The sequence below is a fragment of the Borostomias antarcticus genome, assembly GCF_949987555.1.
Source record: "Borostomias antarcticus genome assembly, chromosome: 24".
Lineage (NCBI taxonomy): Eukaryota > Metazoa > Chordata > Actinopteri > Stomiiformes > Stomiidae > Borostomias > Borostomias antarcticus.
In genome coordinates, this window is record NC_140257.1 from 10,673,217 (window position 1) to 10,697,182 (window position 23,966).

The following is a 23,966-nucleotide window of genomic DNA, read 5'->3' on the forward strand; positions in this document are numbered from 1 at the left end:
AGCAGTGAGCATTTCTATAACTAGTAGTGAAGACGAGCTAACTGCAATCTTACAGGAGAATCCTCCTTCGACTGGAGATGCTAACGTAGCTAATGAAGATGGCAATAACAGATAACCCACTAGTGAGCAGCAGTCAACCTACAAACCAGTTACTTCCCCCAACATTAACTCAAGTCAAACTAAGTCACTGACAAACCCAATGATTCATAATCAATAACTAGCTAGCTAGCTAATATATTATGAGGTGTTGTGAACATTACAGTATGTGAGACAAGTAGGCTTGCTAGCTAATGTATCTAACTCTACTCAAATTAGCTACAGTAACAGTAATCTTACTGACATCTTATTATCAGCAGCATTGCTATCTTTAGTAGATATAGCTAATATCAGTGTAATGCTACAGTGTATCCATCCAGCCAGTAAAAATACCAGTAGAGCCATTAAATAAGGATTGATAAGGGTGGAGAACCAGGGATGTTTAGGACCCCCATGTCTATGTTCGCCTTAGGCCCCAAAATGGCTAAATCCGCCCCTGCTCACCACGCCCCTCCGACCCCCTCACACTAGCAGTCAAACGCACCCACTCTCATCTGCTATGCGTGTCCTGTCTATGACCTCCAAGACAGGCCAAGCCCTACAACAGGCCATTTGTCGGCCCGTAGGTATTAGCGGGTAATTTGTGTGAAATCTCTCGTTAGTCTTTAATGTGCTAAGCGGCCAGAAGAGATCCCTCCTGCGCGAAGACGTTGACACGTTGTCATTTACATCCTCGGCCGTGCGGCCTAGCTCTGCAGACGAGGCGTTAATGGGTTAATTTACCAGCTCTTATTAGCGGCGCAGAGCGACGCGGTACTGATGTACTTAATTGAGTGGATGAGCTGAAGACTCCTGGTCTGACGATCGTTGCGGCCATCGCAAGGCACCACCGTAATGGACCGCCCATAAGAGTTGACCGTCTGGGTCTGCTGACTTCCTGAGGAGCAGAGGTGAGACAGGAAGGAGCGACTGTTAGTAGCATTAGTGGCTACGTGCTCGACCCCCCCCCCCCATCTTGAGCGGCGGAGCAGAGAGAAGGAAAGAGAGAGAGAGAGAGAGAGAGAGAGAGAGAGAGAGAGAGAGAGCACTGGAGTCAGATACAGAGGCGGGGGAGAGAGAGAGGGAGAGTGAGGGAGAGGTGTAGAGAGAGGATCCCTTTAATTTCACAGGCAGCCAAGCCATCCACACAATCACCTTCTGTTAATTCTATCTGCTACATCAATTAAATTGTTTGTAGAAACTAATTGAATGTGGCTTAATCACACATCTTAATAGCTTTGCACGCTTCGATCTGGCTGTTAATTCCGGCAATAAAATGAAATGAGAGCGCTCACTGGGTAATTAGCGAGGAGGCTTGGGAAGAAATGAGTGCTTTATGGCAGGGTAATAAAGGAGAAGAACGAGTGAGAGACAGCAGAGGCCAGGGTGAGCACAGAGAGAGCAGCCAGAGGAGAGGATGAGCACAGAGAGAGCAGCCAGAGGCCAGGATGAGCACAGAGAGAGCAGCCAGAGGAGAGGATGAGCACAGACAGAGCAGCCAGAGGAGAGGATGAGCACAGACAGAGCAGCCAGAGGCCAGGATGAGCACAGAGAGAGCAGCCAGAGGCCAGGATGAGCACAGAGAGAACAGCCAGAGGAGAGGATGAGCACAGACAGAGCAGCCAGAGGAGAGGAGAGGAGAGGCAGACCAGAGAAAGAGAAGGGGTAGAGGCAGAGCAAAGACAGAGGTAGAGCAGAGACAGAGACAGGTAGAGCAGAGACAGACGTTGAGCACAGACAGATGTAGAGACAGAGATAAATTAGAGACAGAGGGAGAGCAGAGACAAAGTAGAAACAGGTAGAGTAGAGACAGATGTAGAGTAGAGACAGATGTAGAGTAGAGATAGAGGTAGAGCACAGACAGATGTAGAGCAGAGACAGATAAAGTAGAGACAGAGATACATTAGAGACAGAGGTAGAGCACAGACAGGTAGAGCACAGACAGGTAGAGCACAGACAGGTAGAGCACAGACAGGTAGAGCAGAGACAGGTAGAGCACAGACAGGTAGAGCACAGACAGGTAGAGCACAGACAGGTAGAGCACAGACAGGTAGAGCACAGACAGGTAGAGCACAGACAGGTAGAGCAGAGACAGGTAGAGCGCAGACAGGTAGAGCACAGACAGGTAGAGCACAGACAGGTAGAGCAGAGACAGGTAGAGCACAGACAGGTAGAGCAGAGACAGATGTGTTGTGCTCCTCTGGCGGTTTCTGCCGGGGCTGGTAACTCTCTACTTGGCTTCCCCCGTTCGGACCGGCTTTGCTCAAATCCAAATCAAGCGGTCAAAGTCGGAGAAGAAAGACGCTGTTTGCATTCATTCAGTCTAACGGCCGTCTGTCGGCGGGATGGCGCGGGCACAGCTGATGTGTAACCGCTGCGCCGCCGCCATCTTCAGCTGTCTGTCGCCCTCTCAAACGATTATTGCGGCCGGGAACACTTGCCCTGACAAACCAACTCCTTCAGCCAATCAGCGTGACGAAACGTTTGCCGCATCCAGTCGGAAGAACGGGGAACCTGTGCATAGCCTACTCCTGTTCAGTTTTAGTTATTATTGGGTCTATTTCTGCAATACTACACTTATGTGTTAATTCCGCTAACGTTAACGTTGCTGCTCGTTGCTACGGGAGACTGTTTTGTAAGGGAACCAACGCAGGTGCTGCGTTCTACTGGGGGGCAGAACAGTCCCTGATTGGCCCGGTCAAAACGTAATTTTGAGAATAATCGTTGGAGACAATGGAGTATAATCGTTGGATGTCCGGACTGATCTGCGGAGGCAAATTTGCCGCTTGCCGCCATCGGTGTGTGAATGTGTGTGCGAATGTGTGTGCGAATGTGTGTGTGAATGTGTGTGTGAATGGATGAATGAGAGGCCTTTGTAAAGCACTTTGTCTGATAAGGTAGAAAGGCGCTATTTAAGTGCAGTCCGTTTACCAGACTGAAAGTGAGCTCGCGAGATCAGGACGCTAGTTCTAGTCAGATACGGTAACCGAGGTGATTAGCTTCTTCATGTTTCATGTGCTGTTGAAAGTGTGCGTGCTTCTGCTGAGTGTTTTTCTCGCGAAACCTGCTGTTTTCCAGGACTACATGCAGAACATACACGGGAAGGAGATCGATCTGTTACGCACCACGGTCAAGGTTCCCGGGAAGCGTCCGCCCAGAGCGGTCACCACCATCGCCCCCACCGCCAGCCCCAAGACCAACGGCCTGACCAAGGACCGCAGCGCTCTGCAGCTGGGCGTGGGCGCCACGGGTAAGACCTCCTCCCGGTCCAAGGGGTCACAGCGTAGCGTGTAACACAGACAGACACCCACCCGTTTAGTCACGCGGTGACAGATTTTCGAGATCTCATCGGAAATTGTCACTACAACAGTGGAGATAACTGACGCTACCAATCAGCACCACTCCCTACATCTCCAATAGGGTGAAAGGCCCGCCTTACCAGAAATTATGTCCCCCGAACAAACTTGAGTGGAGAATCAAAACAAAACAATCTCCACCCCATTATGAAGGACCGCTGTAAAGATGTTGGATTGGTTATACAATGCAGGTTTTTTTTCAATCTCTCAAATTGTTTCCACCCACTTTTAGCGAAGAAATCTGGATGAATGTCTTCAGTCTCTAGTTGAGCGCAGCGTTAAGAAACTACCACCCATTCAACCACCAAAGAGTTAGTCTCAAATGTATTTATTCAAATAAGAAAGCGGTTCACCTGCTATGTCAGCCATACTGACTCCCTGTCAAATCCAATGGAAAGTCAATTTAAAAAAATTCTGAGAGACCTGAGAGAGATCACCTGAGTCAAATGAACAATTTGAATCGTTTGATGGTTGTAGAATCTATGTTTTATTGCCGTCTTTATTTGATAATCATCATATCATTAAAATGGGTCCCTATGAGCCAATTATCTCCATTTATGATTTTTCACTAATGCTAATTAGCTGCCTCTGAGTATGTCCACACAATAATGACTTCATGACTGCTTATGTGAACACTATTAGTTCCTTAAATGACTAAACAGGGAATTTACTCATAGCTTATATTTAAATACTACAAAAGCAAAACATTTAGTACGCTTTTAGGTGAATTGCTGGATAGCTCTGACCTTGATTGTACACCCCAAGGTCGTTACTGTAAATGTCACATTTAACCGAGACCAGGTCCGACTTGCACGCCCTGACTATGTTTCCCAGCACCCTGGAAGCTGTATAAATTGCCTTGCTGCCTGCCTTGCTTTACTGGCTCACTAGCTGGCTGGCTGACCGATAGGTCGTCCGGCGTGCCGGTGGACTGGCTGGCCGGCTGACTGGCCGTGCCACCGGTGGCGGGGGACGCTTATCTGCTGGGGCGGAGCCCATGATTGGATTCATGGGGTCAGGATTAAGAGTAATTAATACTAATTAGCAGAGTAACATCCCGCGGGGGGGGGTCGTCCATCGGCCGCCGAGCATCCCTCTCCCGGGCTGCCCGCCGATTGGCCCGAGCCCGCGGCGGTGGAGAGGCGTCTGGGGAGAGAGCTCCGGCCTTTCCGGGCCGAGCCAACGCGCCTCTGTCCCAGGTCGGCCGGCGCCAGCTGGACCCCCACCGAAGGGCTTGGATCGGTCAAACGGAGAAATGCGGGGGCTTACGGGGGGGAAGGGCAGCGGGCAGAGAGAGGGGGGGGGGCGGTTTGCCTTCCAACCCACAAACGATTAACCTTCAGCGGAGAGTAGAGGAGAGGTGTCCGAGCCAGCTAGGGGACACGGGGGACTGGAAAAGAGGCCACCACCATTTTTTGGGGTTTTTGTTTCTAGGAAAAACAACAATAGGAATTCTCCGCCTCTTCGCGTTTCGCCATTCCTGCACGACGACGGTTGGGGGACACGAGGCCGACCGTTGTGACACCGGCTAGAGACGTTCCGGCGTCGGGGAACGATACGAGGAAGATTTGCGTTTATCTCCACTTAGCGGGGAAAGAAAGGTTACAAATCACAACGGGCCTCTCTCTCTCTCGCTGGAGGACCCTCTCCTGATTATGCGATCGGGCGTTTGATTTCATTAGACATGCGATTGATGAAGGGAACAAAGGGCTCATTTTTCATTCACGGCGCCTGAATCACAAACCCTGTCCTCCTATGCCTTCGGTAATTCATTCACTCCTTTAGATCTGAAGACCTTTATAATCACAGGAGAGAGAGAGGGGGGGAGAGAGAGAGAGAGGGGAGAGAGAGAGGGGGGGGAGAGAGAGAGAGAGGGGAGAGAGAGAGAGGGGAGAGAGAGAGGGGGGGGAGAGAGAGAGAGAGGGGAGAGAGAGAGAGGGGAGAGAGAGAGAGAGAGAGAGGGGAGAGAGAGAGAGAGAGAGGGAGAGAGAGAGAGAGAGGGGAAGAGAGAGAGAGAGGGGAAGAGAGAGAGAGAGAGGGGAAGAGAGAGAGAGAGAGGGGAAGAGAGAGAGAGAGAGAGACGGGGAGCGAATGAGCGAGCGCATGTGTCCGCCAGCCTGGCGCACGCGCCCCCCCGGTTTAATTCCTCCGCCGCGTGCCGAGCGGAACCGTTTTAAATATGATCCCCCCTCGCCCCCCACCCCCCCCACCCCTCCGTTAACACACACCCCGCCGCGTCACCCGCGACAGATACATTGTATCAAAGTATTAATGGGCCCCATCAGTTTTAATCAATCCTGTGGGTGAGAGAGATCCAGTTGGGGTGGTGTGTGTGTGTGTGTGTGTGTGTGTGTGTGTGTGTGTGTGTGTGGGGAGGGGGGGGGGGGGGGGGGGGGTCGGGGGGTTGTGTTCTGCTGCTCACTCCTCCTCTGCCAGTCTGAATCTGGGTCCTTCAGTCCTTCTACCCAGATGCCCAGCTAGACGCGCGGCCCGAGCAGCAGATACCGACTCGGGTGGGGGGGGGGAGGGGCCCTCAGCGCCCGCCACCCTACTCTTGGAGCCTGACGCGTGTGTGCGTGCGCGCGCCTGTATTTGTATGCGTGTGTGTGTGGGTGCGTGCGCGCAGGTGTGCGTTCGCATGGGGTTGCAGGTGACATAGCCGAGCCACAGTGCCGCTACGTATGTATGTATGTACGTGTGTGTGTGGGGGGGGGGGGGTGTTGTATGTATCACAGGGGGCGGAGGTGGCGTAGCAGCGATGGCGGCGGATCACACCGCCCCAGACGCCGGCGCCGGGGCTCCTTCCTCCACATTAGCATGAATGCTTCATTATCCTCCTACTTGTACATAATGGCAACAGCTCCACAGAGAGGTCAGGCTCCTCGTCACGGCTCATCAGCCCTCTGACGCCCCGGCCCAAAGAGAAATGAGAAGCCGGGCTCGGCGCCGCCGCTCCCCCCCACCCCCCCCCCTAATCCATCGCCTCTACTTAGCGCCCCCACCCGCCCCGCGCGGCCGGGGAACACAGCGCGCCGCCGCTTAGGCCGTAGACAGAACCGCCGGGCGCCACGCACAGCTAGGGGCCCTTTGTACAGAACGGTACACGCTGGATGTTCTTCGCGGTTAGGGTTCTTCTCTCTCTCTCCCTCTCTCTCTCACTCTCTCTCTCTCTCTCTCTTCTAGCTATAGCCACATTTCCGTTTTGCTGGCGTTTGGACTCAAACTAATATTTCGAGCGAAACGTTTCAGATGGTGATGAACTTCCGAACGAGACATCTCGAGGCGCGCTCGCCCAAGTTGCCCGGTAATTGCGTCCTAAACGACCGGGCCGCTGAATTGCTCAGACGGGTGATTGCGGCGCGATGGTCTCCCCCGTACGGGCCGACGTCCCACCTCCGTAAACATCCACCAGACATCCACCATTTACTAATGGACAACGAATGACTGGAAATAGGCCCGCGGGCCATAAAGGTCTGGAGGACTGAGTCACCAGCCCTGTCCCACGCCTCAGACTCCGAGTGACAGAACGAGGCCCGGAATGTGTGGCGCTCTCGCCGAGTCCGCCGTTCGGGGAATGCGAAAGGCACATTGTGCACATTCTGAGAGAGAGAGAGGGAGAGAGAGAGAGAGGGAGAGAGAGAGAGGGAGGGAGAGAGAGGGGGAGAGAGAGAGAGAGAGGGAGAGAGAGAGAGGGAGGGAGAGAGAGAGAGGGAGAGAGAGAGAGAGGGAGAGAGAGAGAGAGAGAGAGAGATGTAAAGTTGATCATTCTGACGCGCGGACCTGGAGTCGGAGGGTAGTCTAGTCGGGGAGGGGGGGGGGGGGGGGGTGCCACCAGCTGATTATTCCCCCACTGTAATTACATTATCCTCCTCTTTATGCAGGAGGGGTCTGTGGGGACTAATTGATGGAGCCATGTTTAATTCATTAATCATTAGCATCGAATTTGACAATTAGAGATGATTGTTGAATTTTAAATACGAATCCAAGCAGAGTTTGTATTTTTCGGAGAGCGTTATTTCTTTTCTTTTTTTTAATCTGTGATGGCCAAGAGTCAAACTTCGTAGCCGGTAAATGTTTTTCTCCTGAAGAATCACTGCTCTATCTTAGGAAAGGATGGAATGTTCTGCAAAAGTGTGATCTTTCCACATTAACTGTCTTGATATAGATTTTTAAAAAAATGTAATGCCAAATACTGTATAGGCATTGGGATTTCATATTCTTTTGAATTACCTCACAGCTTTGTGAAACTTCACAGCTTTGAGTCCTTATTTTGTTGGGGAAAAGCATTTTTCCACATTTAGTTAAAAGATTATGATTTTTCATCATGTTATACAGTAGCCATATTGACAGGTTGTTACATTTTTTAAATGTGTTGCTGTAAAGTTAGTCAGGTATTCAGGGTTTTCCTCGCCCAGAATGGGTCTTCGGGGGCTGATGAGCACTCTATTTTTGGGGAAACCTCTATTTTATGCCGAGTAGTCTACCAGCATATATAGGCCTATATTCTTTGCTGTCGTTCTGACTGAGCTCACAATCGTGGTAAATCTCCTGACATGACACAAAGTGGATATGAAGACAAAATGTTTAAGATACTGATAACCTGTCAATTATCTTGATTACTAGTGGTCTGAACCTTGGACAATGCAAGAAAGAGGGATGGACTGCACTTGAAACAAGCTATCAAACACATTAGGAGAGGATTTGAATCGCTATTTCTATTCTCAATTTTTTTGCATTATGGCACTGGTGATTTTCCTTTGGCTCTGACTAAAATCTCTTTGGAGGGCGCCAAAAAATCCTCTATGCAGGAAAAACCCGGGTATTGATTGCAATCCATTTTGAAAAATACAAGAAACTTGTGACTCAAGAGAATCTCAATTTCTGATTGAACTATGGATGACATCAGGTATCAATCAGGACGACCAGAACGATTGAAACACCTGGAGCAGTGTTGAATCATTTCCTTCTTCAGAAGTTACAGCCCTTTCCTGATCACTCATCTCTCACTAGACACAATGGAAGTTTGTCTTCATTGTTTTCGCTGGGGTTTTATCCCTCGCTCGCTCTCCTCAGCCTGATTTGGGCGTGCTAATTTACCCAGCCTCCCCCAGCGTGGGCCCCTCGCTCTCTCCCTCGCTCTCGCTGCCATACTGCTCCCTCCTCTGGGGCCCTAAGATTAATATTCCCGGGCCCAACAAGATAATTACTGATACTAATTAGACATGATTATGTGAATTTGATACACTTATTACTCTGACTAATGAGAAGGATGTATTTCCCTAACAAGAGTCAGCGCTGTTTAGTTTGCGTCACACACGGAGCTCCATCTCCAGTTACCGGCGCCTCAATCACAAATAGATATTCAAACCATCAGGTGCTATTGTGGCTGTAATCAGAAATGATATTCTCGTGTCGCTATTCCTCGATGCCTTGGCCTTGATGTGTCATGTTTGTCTGTCTCATTGTATCATAATTAAACAAATCAAGGTTTTATTTTGTAAACCAAAACAGCGCCTTTGGCTGCTAACCTGTCTGGTTAATCTTTTCTGAGAGCAGATTAAATCATATTAGATAGCTTATCAATTATTTCCCTAATTAAACATGTTATTTTATTGTGGAGTACATCAGGTAGAAAAGATACAGTATTTCTGCTTTAGCCTGATAAAGTGCTTCACGTCACATGCAGATAAACATTACAGTAGCTCACTTATGTCACTGTTCACAGGCCTGGTTAAAGTAGAAACATGCTTGAACTATCCATTTTTATTATAAGTTGTATTTATTTATTTAACCTTTATTTAACCAGGTTAAGTCTCATTGAGATAAAACTAATCTATTTTGCAAGAGAGACCTGGCAAGAAAGCCACAGAAATCACACACATCCCAACATAATACATTACATGAATGCAGATGAGGCATCTAGATAAAGAACAAAGAAAAGACACAGCAAGTTACACACTGAAGGCAGGCAAGATTATTTCAGGCAATGTTATAGATCTGGATTTAATTTTCCTCCATGACTTCTATCCTAGCTTTAAAACTGTTTAGTGAGACAATCTCCTGCAGCTTGATAGTTCTTTGAAGCTCATTCCAGGCCAAAGGGACAGACAGCTTGAAGGTATTTTTATACGGTAACCCTATACAAATAGCCTGTTTATAATGCACCCTAAACGCATGCATAACATTGTATGAGCCATACATAACCCTAATAACGCACATACTTATATATATTAAAAAAGATGTTGATTATTGTGACCCAACAATGAGTAGACTACTTTTTTTACACGTTTTTGTGGCAGAAATGTTCTGGACCATTTTCAAGAACTGCCTTCCCCTGAGCCTGGAGTTCTAACTGTAACTGTGGAGTAGTTTGGAGCAGTTTTAATGATGAGACAGGAGCAGGGGGGAAGGACCCCACACAGCGCAGCCTAGCCCATGAATTAGTAAAGAGAGTCGGGCGTCCGCGGCTTTGCCTGATTGGAAGTCGGGGAGAGAGCGCCTGCAGACGCTGGGAGAGATGGATGTGGCAGTCAGAGGGATGAGGCGAGATAATTAGCGTTCAGAGTGTATCTTGTTAATTAAGGGCTAATTAGAGGCAGAGGCGGAGGGAGAGGGTGTGTGTGTGTGTGTGTGTGTGTGTGTGTGTGTGCGTGTGCGCGCGCGTGTGTGTGTGCGTGCTTGCGTTCTACACATGTAGCAAAAATAGATCCATCTATTGCGTTGTATATCTATGCATCTATGCTATTGTTATAGACCCGGCGGCAAACTCTATAGAAATATCTTGGTATAGGATGCTTGGTTAATTCAGTGAACAACTAGCGTGGGTGAGCCCGTACAATGACATCACACTGATGTAACACGAGATGATGATGTGACTTTATTTAAAAGTCTCTCTCTCTCTCTCTCTCCATCTATCCCAGGTGCCCCTCACTCCAACAGCAGCACGTCGCTCCAGTCGGGGGTCTCGGCGGGCGGGGTCGCGGCGGGCTTCGGGGGCAGCAAGGACGGCATGCACCAGCGCTCCTTCTCCGTGTCCAGCGCTGACCAGTGGAACGACTCCGTCGTCGGCGCCAACGCCGCGGCCGGTGAGACGCCCCCCCCCCCGCCGTCCTCTTCCTCCTCCTCCACCCTCTTCTCCTCTCCTCAGTCTTCCTCCCATCTCTCCCCCCTACTTTTCTCCTCCGGCTTCCTCCCCCCCCCCCTCCCCTCGTCCGTAAGATCCCCGCCCCGACCTCATCCCCGCGAGTCCGGAGGGTTAGCGCCACGGAGCGTCATTGAAACGGAGCTGCCGCCGTTGACGGCGGAGAACGGCGGCAGAGCCGCCCCGGCAACGCGTATCTATGCGCCACGCTGGCGTCCCGTACACGGCGAAGCAGCAGAGCTTGTTTGGGTAATGGGCTAATCAGGGCAGCCACGCCCCTGACCTTCTTCTCGCCCACTGTTCTCTGACTGGGGCGCAAGGACGGAGCGCGGGGGTCGTGGGGGGGGGGGGGGTTATGACGTGCCGCTCTCCTCCACCCCTCCCTCCCTCTCCCCATCACACCGTGCCTTGTCAACGCACTTGAGTGAAGTAAAATAATACATTTCTCTCTCTCTCTCCATCTCTCTTTCCCTCTCCCCCCTCTCTCTCTCTCTCTCTCTCTCCCTATCTCTCCCTCTCTTTCCCTCTCCCCCTCTCTCTCCCTCTCCCTATCTCTCCCTCTCTTTCCCTCTCCCCCTCTCTCTCCCTCTCTCTCTCCCTCTCTCTCTCTCTCTCTCTCTCTCTCTCTCCTTCTCTCTCTCTCTCTCTCTCCCTCTCTCCCTGTGAATAGGAAAATGAATGTTTTTGGGGGCTCCATTCATCACCAGTTATTTCCCTCTCTTTGTGGTTGGCAGTAAAAAAGCACTTAAATGCACATCAACAGAATAACAGTCATTTCCATGCATGTTTGCACTCTGGTAGTTCTCATTAGCGCGGCGTCGGCTCCCCCCTCGCCGTGGGTTCCCAGGGGCCCCGGCAGTTTAAAGAGTGCTCTTTACGAGCGCCGCTGGAGTCCAACGGCGCGGCCCTCGTGGCTCGGCAGACAAGCCCGTCTCTCATTTGGAGCTGCCAAACGATCAATTCTGCCCGGACGCGGGTACTTCCATCACCCCCTACCCCATCGCTCCCATCAGCAGCACGCCCAAAGCAGAATTACTTAGATTCGTGGGGTCCTCAAATAAATGAGCGCGCGCGCGTGTGTGTGTGAGAGAGAGAGAGAGGAATAGAGGAGTGTATGTTTGTGTGTGTGCGTTTGATGTGGTGTGTGCCTGTGTGATTTTGTGTTTGTGCATGGGTGTATGCAAGACTGCATGTGGGCGTGCAGAGAGAAGCAGGTTTGAGACGTGCTACATTGCAAGTGGACGTTAAAACACCAAGCATGCACCTTGAGCTATGGTGCCTGTTAAACTGCCTGTTTAAAATGTCCCTTGTTTGGTAAACTAGGAAGCCTTCATATTATCATAGCTCATTACCCATCATTCAGACTGCTCCTCAATCAGCTCGACAATTTTCTCCATTACTCTCGTTTTCTTCAATTATTTTCATGCTTGTCTTTGAGGTAACCACAAATGAGCTTGAATGAGGCAAATGAGCTGAGAACAATATTATAGAACTTCCTGTCAAATGATACCAGTGGTCCATTGTTCTGGCAATGGTACTGTAGTCCAACAGTTTGAACATTTCACCTCGGAAAGCAAGTAAAAAAAGCAAGGAAGGCGTCGTAGAAAGACGTTCAGTGAGTAGGGTGCGTTGTTCGTTTCTATGCCCCCTTACAGATGGAGAAACCGGAAGTTATAGCGTGGAAAATCCAGTCACCCACGCTTGCGCTGTGGCAAGACCGGAGAAGTGGAGAACGCTTAACACTTGATTGAAATGTGACCTTGCATCCCGCATCCTAATGGGGGCTTCGACAATCAATAGGGGGAGTTCCTCAGTAAAGCAGGCTCGTGTTTTGCCATTTGAATAGACTTTCCGCCAAGCCCAATCACTCCATTATCCTTGGTGAAGGTTGCAGGTTAACATAAAACGTGATTCTGAGATGCAAAAACAGTAGATTGATGAGACGTCGGAGAATGAATGCGTCTTAGCCCAGGTAACCATTTCCATATTATTTAAAGAATGTCCTCATTTGTAAACCCATTGAGGCAAAGGCAGCAGCAGAGGTAGCTACATCTCTTGAATATTGAACGCAGCGTTTTGATTAAACCGCGGCCCATTGTGTCTATTGCTCGCATTCATAAGACACCCCTTCTTAATCTAGGAGTGCTGCGGACGCTAGTTTGGAGCCCGCGCTCCGCGGCGCGCTTCAATCTTTCCTCCTGCATTAAAACCGCGCGACTGCGAACGCACCCAAGCCATGTGACGTGTTTCACGAAGCGCCGAGCAGGTACATCACTGTCAGAGAGTGACCGCCGCTGAAGACTGTGTTGCAATCTGTGCACCTGCTGCAAATCACCCTCACGCGTTGAGGCGCCGTTACCTTCTCTGCCGCACGCTTAGAAAGTGTCGGCGTGGGTCCGTTTTAGGGCCCATTCATAGTCAACGCAAGCTATGCTAGCGCGTTGACGCGTCCTTGCATAGCAACGTGTGTCGTGCAGAAATGTGTAACTTTACACGCGCGCAAGTGCTATTTCAATAGGGGCGCTGGCGCAAGGCAGTGACCCCCGCGCCAGTGAACCACTTGCGTAGAGCCGCGCTCACAGCCGCGTCAGCGTAGCTTGCGTTGACTATGAACCAGGCCTCACCCGAGCCTCGTGAGACCATCCAGATCTCGCTTTCGGTTCCTCCAGCGAAAGCAGTCTGCGTACTCTCCGTAGAGATCCGTTTGTGCCAGACCAGAAAATGATCTCGAATCAGCGTTTTATGAGGAAAATACAAACGGCTACGCCGGGGCGGGTTTAGGTGTGACGACACCGAGGAGCGGCTGAAGTTAGCGCGTGATAGACGGCGATAGACAGACGGCTCACCCAATCACCTGCCACGTATTTTTGAACGTGCCTGCCCTTTTCCGAACAGTTTCCAACAGAGAGTTCCCAGATGGTTACGCGAAGCAAACCAACTGGTGCGCCAGGTTTGTTTCATCCCGGTCGGGTCGCCAAGTCCGGGCTAGCCTTTGACCCGGGCGGCGTGCTCCGTTCGAGAGCCTTCTCTGCCCTCCTGTTGCGAGTTGAGAGCGCGCGCAGGGAATGATTTCAGGCCGTAATGAAGTTTGACATTTAGTTTGGAGTGAGCAGCAGAGCGCGATCAGGCCTTGATTAGCGCGCTCTAATTGAGGATAATAGGGGGGAGGCAGTGATTGTTTCCAATTTTTGCCATTAATTGCAGCCGTTGCCTTTGATTGAGGGCAGGCAGGGCTGCCGTGTCAAGAGGCCCGGTCGAAATCACGGCGCTTCTCACCCGGAGCCTCTTGAATTACGGCAGAAAGAGATCTCTCTCCTCCACTCTCTCTACCTCTCTCTCTCCTCCACTCTCTCTACCTCTCTCTCTCCTCCACTCTCTCTACCTCTCTCTCTCCTCCACTCTCTCTACCTCTCTCTCTCTCTCAACCTTTCTCTCTCCTCCACTCTCTCTACCTCTCTCTCTCTCAACCTCTCTCTCTCCTCCACTCTCTCTACCTCTCTCTCTCCTCCACTCTCTCTACCTCTCTCTCTCTCAACCTTTCTCTCTCCTCCACTCTCTCTACCTCTCTCTTTCTCTCAACCTCTTTCTCTCCTCCACTCTCTCTACCTCTCTCTCTCCTCCACTCTCTCTACCTCTCTCTCTCCTCCACTCTCTCTACCTCTCTCTCTCCTCCACTCTCTCTACCTCTCTCTCTCTCTCTCAACCTCTCTCCTCCACTCTCTCTACCTCTCTCTCTCTCCGGTTCTCGTCGGCTCTTGGCGAGGGGCGGGGCCAGGGAGCCGTTACCGGCGGCGGCGGGCCGCTCTTTGTATCGCCCACGGTCTTCATCACGGCGCGCGCTTAAGCTGTCATCCGCTCGGCGGGAGCGTAATGCGCCGTAATCACAGGTTAGCCCGATACTCGTCCCGTCGCCCAGGAGAGACCCGGGGAGGGGGGCGGAGGGACGCTCTACCCCGCTCTACGCTCTACCCCCACCCACTCCACCCCCGCCCCCCCACCCCACCTCCTAGGCATTAACCGCCAGCTAATAACCCCGCGGTGAACTCCGAGCTCTCAACGCCATCGCCGAGAGTCGCCGGAGTCCCGGCCCCACTCTGTAACTCATCGAATATCAGACATGGGTAGTTTAGAAGCGAGGTGCGCTGGCGAGGCGCGGGGCCGCATCACGCCGGATGACTAGGTTTAGGTGCTCTGATATTGTTGCCCAATGATCTGTAGGACTACATACGGTCGGGCCCGGTGGTTTTTATCAGTTCGTAACGCCGCGGTTTCCCGTCGCACGGGGGTCCGCCGGGACTACACTCACTACGTCTTCACCCCCGCGCGCCGCGAGAACGAGAGAGAGGTCGAGAACGAGAGAAAGGTCGGCGCGCCGCGGACAAAAGGGCAGGTCCACAGCCGGTTCAGGTGCGGGGAAGAGCACGAGCGGGGTCATTTTCCACAACATTAAGGGCATAAATGGATAATTACGAGCGCTCGTGACCCCGCCGGCCCCCCGCCCCGGGGCGCTGGGGGGCCTCCTCCCCCTTTCACCTCGAGCCACATTAAACAAATGCCGCCCGTCAGCAGGCCGGAGCTGCCGTCGTCTCGGAGACCACCGCCATACGGAGCCGGGCTGGGAGAAGGAGGGGGGGGGGGGGTAGCGGGATAGGGAGGGGAGGGGGGGGGGGGGGCACGGTGGACCCCGGTGCCCCCAGCTGTCTGCGCCGGCTAATGACTGGTCTCCGGGGGGCTGTTGCGAGCGAGCAGGGAAATTGAAACAGACGCCTCGACACGGCAGTTCTACATGTGTGGCGTGGGGGGGGGCGGGGGGTGGGGGCGTTCAAGCTCCCAGGCTTAGAGCGGCTGGCCAGGCCCAGCGTCGGCTCCATTGACCGGGCCTCTCTATAAGGTTGTGGCCGCTAATAGCTGCTTGATCACTATACAGTTTGGCTGTTCGTGATGTCAAATCCGAAAAGAGAATTAAATGTAATTATTTAAGAGATTACCGATTTTTTTTTTTCTCTTCCAAATTCAACCGCTCATTTCGATAACTCAATTATGCTTTTAAATTGCCGTTACACGCTTCTTAACGGCGCACTGGTCAGGCTGACACCGACACGCATCGAAGGTGCTCGCTTCCAAATGTGTGCCTTTGTCAGCGGCGGCGGAAAAACAACTCTCGCCCGTTCCCGCCGCCCCCCCCCCTCCCCCCTGCCGGATATCCACGCCCGCGCTTAAACCGCGGCGGCCCGGGGTTCTTTAAGGAGCGGCGGTCTCTCCTCCACTCCTCAGCCCCCCTGCCGGGGCCATCCCTGCACCTCCCAGAAAGGCCCATCTCCCTAAAGGTAATGACCAAATTAGGCCTAATGTTGTACACTGGCTAATGGCACAGCGCAGCTACCACATTACCACATGTGCGGCTGGCAACGGCGCCGGCGATAATCCCCCAGCCCCTTGTCCTGCCGCCCGCCGCCCCTGGGGCCTGGCGGGGGAACGCCGCGCGGGGAAAATGAATGGAGTTTGCCACACTACAATGAGCTTTTGATGGGAGACAATGGAGGAGGCTGCCAGGCACCACACGGGGTGGTAGGAGGAGAAGCAATATGGGGGCCCATCGACTCACCCCCCCCCACCCCAACCCCCAGGCCCCCGGCCCCCCCCACCGCCCCACCCGCCCCCCCCCCCCCCCGACTCGTAATGGCGTCCGCGGGGGGAAAAGAAAGGGAAAGTGATGTCAGATGTCAGGAAGCCAGAAGGATGGCGGGCCGACGCCGCCCCCCCTCCCCTCCCCCCTCCGTCCACCGTCACATCCTCTCCCCCCGCCCCTCTCTCTCTGGCTGACGGTGGCGCAGGTTAATATCACATTTATAAAATCACTTACAAGAAACAAAGCCGGCTCTCAGCCCCCCCCCCCCCCCCTCCCCCCCACCCTCTGTCACCCGGTGACAGTCGTATGGAGAGCCCGGCCCGAGGCTAACCTAACTAACCATTTGTTAGCCGGGCGCCGCCTACCTGTCCCTCACCCCCCCCCCCCCCCCCCCTCTCTCAAGCCCTCTCCATCTGAGTTGTTTACCACCCACTCTCTGTCTCTATTGTGCTATCGACAACACTCCGCATCCATTACCCCTCTCCGTCTTTCCTTAGCGCCGTCTCTTATCGGCGTCGTACGATTCGAGATTCGCGACGTCGCGATCCTCTGCTTTTGTGCGCGTCGCATTATCTTGCGATGAATGTTGATTTGGCCACGCTTTAATGCTCGGTACATCTGTCTGTCTGTCTGTCTGTCTGTCTGTCTGCCTGTCCTTCTGTCTGTCTGTCTGTCTGTCTGTCTGTCTGTCTGTCTGTCTGTCTGTCTGTCTGTCTGCCTGCCTGTCCTTCTGTCTGTCTGTCTGTCTGTCTGTCTGTCTGTCTGTCTGTCTGTCTGTCTGTCTGTCTGTCTGTCTGTCTGTCTGTCTGTCTGTCTGTCTGTCTGTCCGTCCGTCCGTCTGTCTGTCTGTCTGTCTGTCTGTCATGCAGCCAACGGGACGGGCGAAGCCGTGACGGGCGTCTCGGCGGCGGGCAGCGCCACCAGTCCCAAGCTGGAGCCGCCTCCCTCGCCGCACGCCAACCGCAAGAAGCACCGGCGGAAAAAGAGCACGGGCATCACGAGGCCGGACGGGCCGTCGACGGGCAACGAAGGTGAGACGCGTTCCCGCCTCGCCAAAACACAGAGGCGGCGCAATGTGAAGGTCAAAGGTTAAACGCATTTCGCAAAAGGGCGCGAAAAGGCTGTACAGCAGCGCGGCGCCTATCTGTTTGTTACCCTGCCCTGCTCTCTCGCGCAGTGGTAAAACAAAGAGTGTGTGTGTGTGTGTGTGTGTGTGCGCGTGCGTGCGTGCATGCGTGCGCGCGCGCCGTGTGAGCTGCAGAAGCTGCGACTCTCCCACTCAGCAGGGGAGGGGCCTCGGACCAATTAAGAAGGATTCTCCAGCCTGATGATGAATGGAGCGTTCTAATTGGACGGCATTGTGATAACACAGAGTCGCCTCTCTGAGGCCATAAAACCGATGTCGAACCGAGCGGGACAATCAATCAACATGATTGATACGCCACACATCAACAGCAGTTTGGCACAGACGCCTCCTAAATGGGGCCCGGTATTTATAATCATGACACTTTTTTATCATAGGTTCAGACAGCCACTCCTGGAGTTTGAACGAGTGCGCCGGCCGCGTCGTTTAAGCACGCACGTCACCAAGCACCGAGTGATGGAGGTCGTGAAGTTGTGGTCAATGTGTTTCCCTGGTTACGATCCGCTTGCTGTCCTGTCGCCAACTCCACTCCCATTTCCTCGTTTTTCGCCCCTTCGTTTTCCCTCACGCGTACCGTTAGACGGGCCTTAATGGACCAGGACCGGAACCATCAGAACCGCCCCCGCCGTGCGACAGCCTTGAGTGAGTGATGGGGGGACATTAGGGACTTAGGAGGCCTGGGAGGACCAGCGCAGCCTGTTGAGGGAATCATTAGTGGACATTAGCCCCGTCTCTCGGCCCCCGGATAGCGTCTGAGGATAATTGCGAACGCGGTCCGCCTGCGGAGGGAATCGGCCCGGCGACGGAACTTTCCAGACTCGGCATGTGTCACGGTGGCGCAGGTAGACGGCGAAAGTTTTTTTTCTCCCCGTCAAAGAAGCGCAATCTCTCTTTCCCCCCCCCCTCTCTCTCTCTCATACTCTATCTCTCTCTCTATTTCTGTCCTCCGAGATTTCCTATTAGCATCAGCATGTCTGTTCTACTGGATGCTTCCGGAATACAGACATATTGCTTAAATATCGGAGTCCGTCAACTGTAAGATGCAGGTTGTGTCTGTTGAAAGGAAGGGGGGGGGGGGGGGGGAGAGATGCGGAGATCCTTGAATAAATTGCTATCAGTTTATCTCATTTACGGGGGCAATCAGAGCCCTAGGACGCGGGCTGAAATTGAATTTGAGTACTTCTGAAGCGTCGTAAATCAAAGCGGCGCGCGTGTGCACGTTTTAAGGTGAGCAATCGCTCCGGTCAGCGCGGGAGACGGATGACGGGCGGAGGGGCCTGTAGAGAAACTGTTGTACTAATCTGTAAACCAGATACACTAGTTTCCATCACCGAAAAATAGGAGACGCCGACCGAGGCGACGCGCCTCGCCTCCGTTTGATGAAAGAGAGACAGACACGGCGGTCGACGCCGACAGATCGGGTTCTATCGCGCTTTGGCGACACCGGCGGAAGAGACGGTTTTACCGCTAGCGGGGCGGCTGTCGTGAACCTCGAGCCTCCGACGGCGCGCGGCGTCGAGAGGCGGCGCGAAGCCTCGGCCGCGCGCGGCAAGGCGGCGGTTTCCCGCGGTCGCCGTCAGAGGCGCGCGGCGTAATGAACGTCTCGCGCGCTTAAAGGATGATGCTTAAAGGATGATGCAGGACGCACGTCGGCCGACTGACAGGGCCTTAATGCGTTTCCCAGCAGCCGCCCCGGCGCCGGGCTCTCCTGACGCGCCGCGCGCCTTAAAACCCACTGGAAAATCGATGGCCGATAAAGAGGCGTGTTCGAGGGGAGCCCTCGCTGATTAATGCGGACTGTCAGCGGGCGTCGTTAATGTGGCGTCTTCTTTCTTTTTGAAGAAAGTGTATCAAAGTGCTCATTGTTTTGGGGGGGGGGGGTCGCGTGTTCATTAGGAACAGACAGAGGTAGAAGTGGTGAAGAGAGAGGAAAGCGAGACTCGACTAAGTTCTGCTGATGAAGACATCGTCAGCGCCACACTGTTTCGCCCCTCGTAACGAGCAAAGAGCTTCAAAGTTTTAACTCGAACTGAGTTTACATGGTATTCATTGGGCGGTTTTTCGGATTTCATTATGATGATGTGGTCAACATTGAGGGCGGGTAGGATCTTGACCCTTTCAGATCAGAAATACTGACTGTCGCCGAATACTGCGTTCACTTTCCGCCAACTAGTCATGAACTCACACACCCCCCCTACACGTCCCACTGGCGTTCAGTGGATCCGGGCGTTCAGTGGATCCAGGCGTTCAGTGGGACCGGGCTTTCAGTGGAACCGGGTGTTCAGTGGAACCGGGTGTTCAGTGGGACCGGGCGTTCAGTGGAACCGGGCCATCGATACATACAAACGTATCATTCCGCGACAGACAGACTGAGGCGTGTTCAACCACGACCAAGCGCAGCAAAACGTTTATCGAAACAGAACCGGCGGCGCGTCGGACCACCCTGCCGCTCGGCTCCAACGCGCACCGAATGAGAGGAAACGCGCCGTCCAACCCGGAAACCGTAGCGATTTCATATCGAACTCGCCCCGGGTAACCCAGTCAGAACCTTATTTGTCTCAACCTCTCCCACCTCGGCAAGGAAAGGGAGTCGCGGAGTCCAGCTGAGGGTTGTGGGAAATGGAGGTTTTAAACTGCTCGGGCTAACGGCGGGTGTTTATCTCCTGCGCTGTATCGTCACTCCCGGCCCGGTCTCATTTCCCAAAGCTGTCCCTGGAGCCTCCGCCCCGGCATAATGGCTCTCCGCGGCTTCTCGGCGCCCCCCCACACTTCCGAGGGAAAGAAATAACAAGATTCTCATCTTGGGGGGCCCCCGCACACACTGCCCACAGACACGGCGTATAATCGGGCCGCGTTTTCATATCTGCCGCGCGGCCGCGTGCGTGCCTCGTATCGGGGCTGCGGCGCGTGTTTTCGGCAGGATGTTGCCACCGTTCAGGTGTGTGTGTGTGTGTGTGTGTGTGTGTGTGTCAGAGAGATAGAGAGTGCACTCTATCTCCGTGCTCCCCTCTTGGAGTTTTTTGCCGTGCCTCCCCTGAGGCCCCTGTCCCGGTAATGGCCTCCTCCTGATTGCTCTGATACAGGTTAGGAATATTGGCTTTAATGATGTGTAAAATGAGCACGCGGCGCCCGTGACATTTACAGATGGCGCCGCCTCGCCCTGTTCTTCCCAACTGCTCGTTAATTCAGAGGAAAAAGGGGAGCGCTTCTTTAAGTGACCGCCAGACGCCGGCGCGCGCACGCCGCCGCCGCGGCACAGGACGCCGCGCGCCACACGGCAAACGAAAACGTCACCTGGCCGTCGCACCGTGGCGTCCTATCATCCGCACACGCGCACACACACACACACACACACACTAACCACTCAGTCTCACACACACCAACACCTTAAGGCCTTTCTGGGGTGCTCAGGGAATCGATCTCTCAGGGTGGAGGTGGGGGAGGGGACAGAAGAATTGCTCTGTGTGTGTGTGTGTGCGTGTGCGTGTGTGTGTGTGTGTCCTTGCCCCGACAGGCTACCGTAGCCGGCTCAGCTGGGCTCAGCCCCAAAACCCCCAGAGGTGCTAATCTGCTCCTCAAGTACCTGGCAGAGCGCCTGCTGCCACCACACACCGGAGTCCCAATGCACCCTGGGAAGCCTGTACGGTCAGCCGAAAGCGCCGCTGTTACGGCAACCCGTTAGGGACACGCACCAGCGTTCACTTCCTCTTTGTTCATTTCCAAACTTTTTTTTTCCGCAGCCAGGTGCCACACCGTTGCGACGCGCCCATTTTTTTAACCACAGCCGAACGTCAGCCGCGGCGCTCCGGGACCGCGGGTCGCGCCGTTTTTTTTTTTACGAGCGAAGAGGTGTCGTTTTTATCGTCGCCGTGCGATGCGCGGCGTCCTATTTCGCCCACTCCGCCTGTAATTCGAAAGGCCCTCCGGTGGTTTTATGATGCGCGGACGCGCCGGCCCGGCCACGTCTGGAGGAGAGGAGGGAGGAGGAGGAGGAGAACGTCTCGCTCTCCCCTCACCCCCGCCACATCACCGACCATTACGCTCTCATCTCCTCTTTCATTGCGCCGCGTTAATTAAACCAAATCATATCCGCCTCGCTCTCCACAGTCGGCCTCTCCGTTGCATTTCGACCGCGCTCCTCCGTGTCCGCCCACCGGTCCCCCGGCTTCGTTAATTCAGCTGTAATTGGCGAGGACCTGTTGATCGCGTCGCCGCCGGATAAATACGGCGGCCGGGGTCAACGCCGACGCTTAAATGCGACGCAGCCGCTGGTTCCCTCCGTTAGCGCGGCGCTAACTGGACCCGTTGGATAGCGTCAGTACGGCTAATGGCTCATCATGGCAGCTGCCTCCGCGACGGCAGAGATAACTCGGCGCCATCGTTCACGCTCATTTTTATTGTCTTCGAGGAGGACGTTTTGACCCTAATCGTCAAGCTTACGCGGGAAGGGAATTGCTCGGGCTTACGCGCGAGTGGAACTGCCTCTCCAGTTGCCGCTCTCACATTAAAAAGCAATACCAGTGTAGGACACTGCGTCTGAGTGTGATAATGGCCCTGGCGTGGCCGTGACACTTCTCTGCCGCGTTGACATTGCGACTATCCCAGCCCTTCCGTCGGGTCAATGTTCTGTTCCTGTTTGTGTTGGTAATACTGTGTTTATGTCCTGTGTGTGTTATTATATTACGCATGAAGAGTTTGGGTCGTTTTTCCCCCCCTCATTAGTTTAAGGAAGCAGCCATTCGTTGGCTTTTTAATCTCCATAATGAAAGTGTTTTAATGCCTCCAATTTATTGCCTGGTCAGCCAACGAAATAATTAGCTTTGTTCAGGTTTTTAAAAGCCGAAACGCGAAGTGTAACATCATTGGACTCTAAGGAGATGCACAAATTAAAGTGGAACCAATAGGCCACCGTAGTTTGAGGGAACATTTCAGGCCACCTTAGAGTAAAGTACATTGTTTTTAATGTGCTGTGTTTGAACATTCTATCAACCGTGACAAAACTTGGTATTTTGCTTAGTATTCTAGGAAGTATAATTGATCATGTTTAGTCAAAACATTGCATCTGCTAAACCAACTGCTAGTAGAATTCCATCCTCTGCAGCTTCTGAGCCACGACTCTTCTTCCTACACAAACACCCGCTCACCTTAGGTTTAAATACAGAGCCTTAGAGGCCTGTATTGATTCTGTGACCTGTAGTCGATTTCACAAACTAAATCAGATAATTGAAGTTGGTGTCGAGCTAATTGGATTATAGCTTTCCCCCTGCAGAGATGGCCCTCCACTAGAGCATTGGGATTGCTCCATTAGTGCTGTCTGTCAGGCATCTGTCGTCCACTAGCACGGCCTGGCGTGCAGAGCATGCTCACGACTCACACAAGGAGACTGAATTGATTAGAAATATCAGATGGAATCATATCTCTGATAAAACCAACTTGGCAACGTCATCAGTTACTAAAGGAAAAGACTAGCAAGTCATGAAGGATTCCAAGGAGAGATTTTAGGGGATGAGTGATTCCAAGGAGAGATTTTAGGGAATTCAATTTGATTATTGAAGAATTTTGGGATATATCTGTTTGTCATTGGACTCATTTTTTAACATAGACATATAATCATGGATGCCTGTACTCCCTCAGGAATAGAGAGCCTAAGCACTGTCCCAAAATATGAACTTGTCAGCGGAGAGAAACTAATTTCTTGATCCTGTTGAATTGTGCCATGATGTCACAATTAACGCAGCCACTGAGGAAGGCAGAAGCCGAAACGTCAATCATGTTTTGAAGTTTGAATAAAAATAGATGAACATTTATCCAGAGTGCGGGTCATATTGAACTGTATTGCATTGTGCCATGACCATACACATACTGTATGATGTTTGTCAATTTAAAACAACAGTTTTAACAACAGTTTCCCAAGTCAAGAAAGCCACAGTTTGTCGTAAAACTATAAAGCAATTCTTCCAGAACGAGGGAAAAAGTTAGCCTTGTGAGACTATCCTGATTTTGCGAGCTTACATTCTATTTCTCTCGCAAATCAGTCTAGGTACTGTCAATAGAGATCCGTTTGTGGCAGATCAGGAAACGATCTTGCCATTCAGCGTTGGTTCTGAGGAATTTGAAAGACAAACATCTACACTGGGCGGGTTTAGGTGTGATGACAGTGAGGAGCAGTTGAAGTTAGCGTGTGATAGACGGTGATAGACAGACGGTTCATCCAATCACCTGCCAAGTATTTTTTTTATAGTGCCTGCCCTTTCACCAAACAGTTTCCAACGGAGAGTTCCCAGATGGTTATGTGAAGCAAACCATCTGGCGCCTCAGGTTAGGAGAAAGTACTAAAAGAGAAAATCACTAAGTCTGGCCATGTTGAGAGCAGCTACGTGGAAAGAGAATTAGTCAGCTCTGTAAGAGCAGGGATGCGGGACCGGCTCTACAAGGTTTTGACGAGTGTTAAATGAGTATAATGTCCGCTAGCTAAGATTAGATCTCTAAAGTTAACAGTGAGGAGTTAAAATTAAGTTTTCAATTGACAAACATATGTGTATGGTCACAATTAAAATGGGATTAAGTCATTATTTCTCTGGCCGTTGACTACCGTAGAGTACATCTTTTTTTCCGATTTAT

The 23,966-nt window shown here is 52.4% G+C and overlaps 1 protein-coding gene across 2 annotated transcripts in view; it reads left to right on the forward strand.

Annotated features, from left to right (window-relative positions):
* The window catches only part of agap3 (ArfGAP with GTPase domain, ankyrin repeat and PH domain 3), a gene marked incomplete at its 5' end in the record, with an annotated part of 114,120 nt that overhangs the window by 75,648 nt on the left and 14,506 nt on the right, over positions 1–23,966 (forward strand). For both annotated transcript variants that reach the window (XM_084457985.1, XM_084457984.1), the window contains 3 exons: positions 3,154–3,325; positions 10,352–10,516; positions 17,071–17,232. In XM_084457985.1, coding sequence (XP_084314111.1) covers positions 3,154–3,325; positions 10,352–10,516; positions 17,071–17,232 — 499 coding nt within the window. The remainder of the gene's footprint in view (positions 1–3,153; positions 3,326–10,351; positions 10,517–17,070; positions 17,233–23,966) is intronic.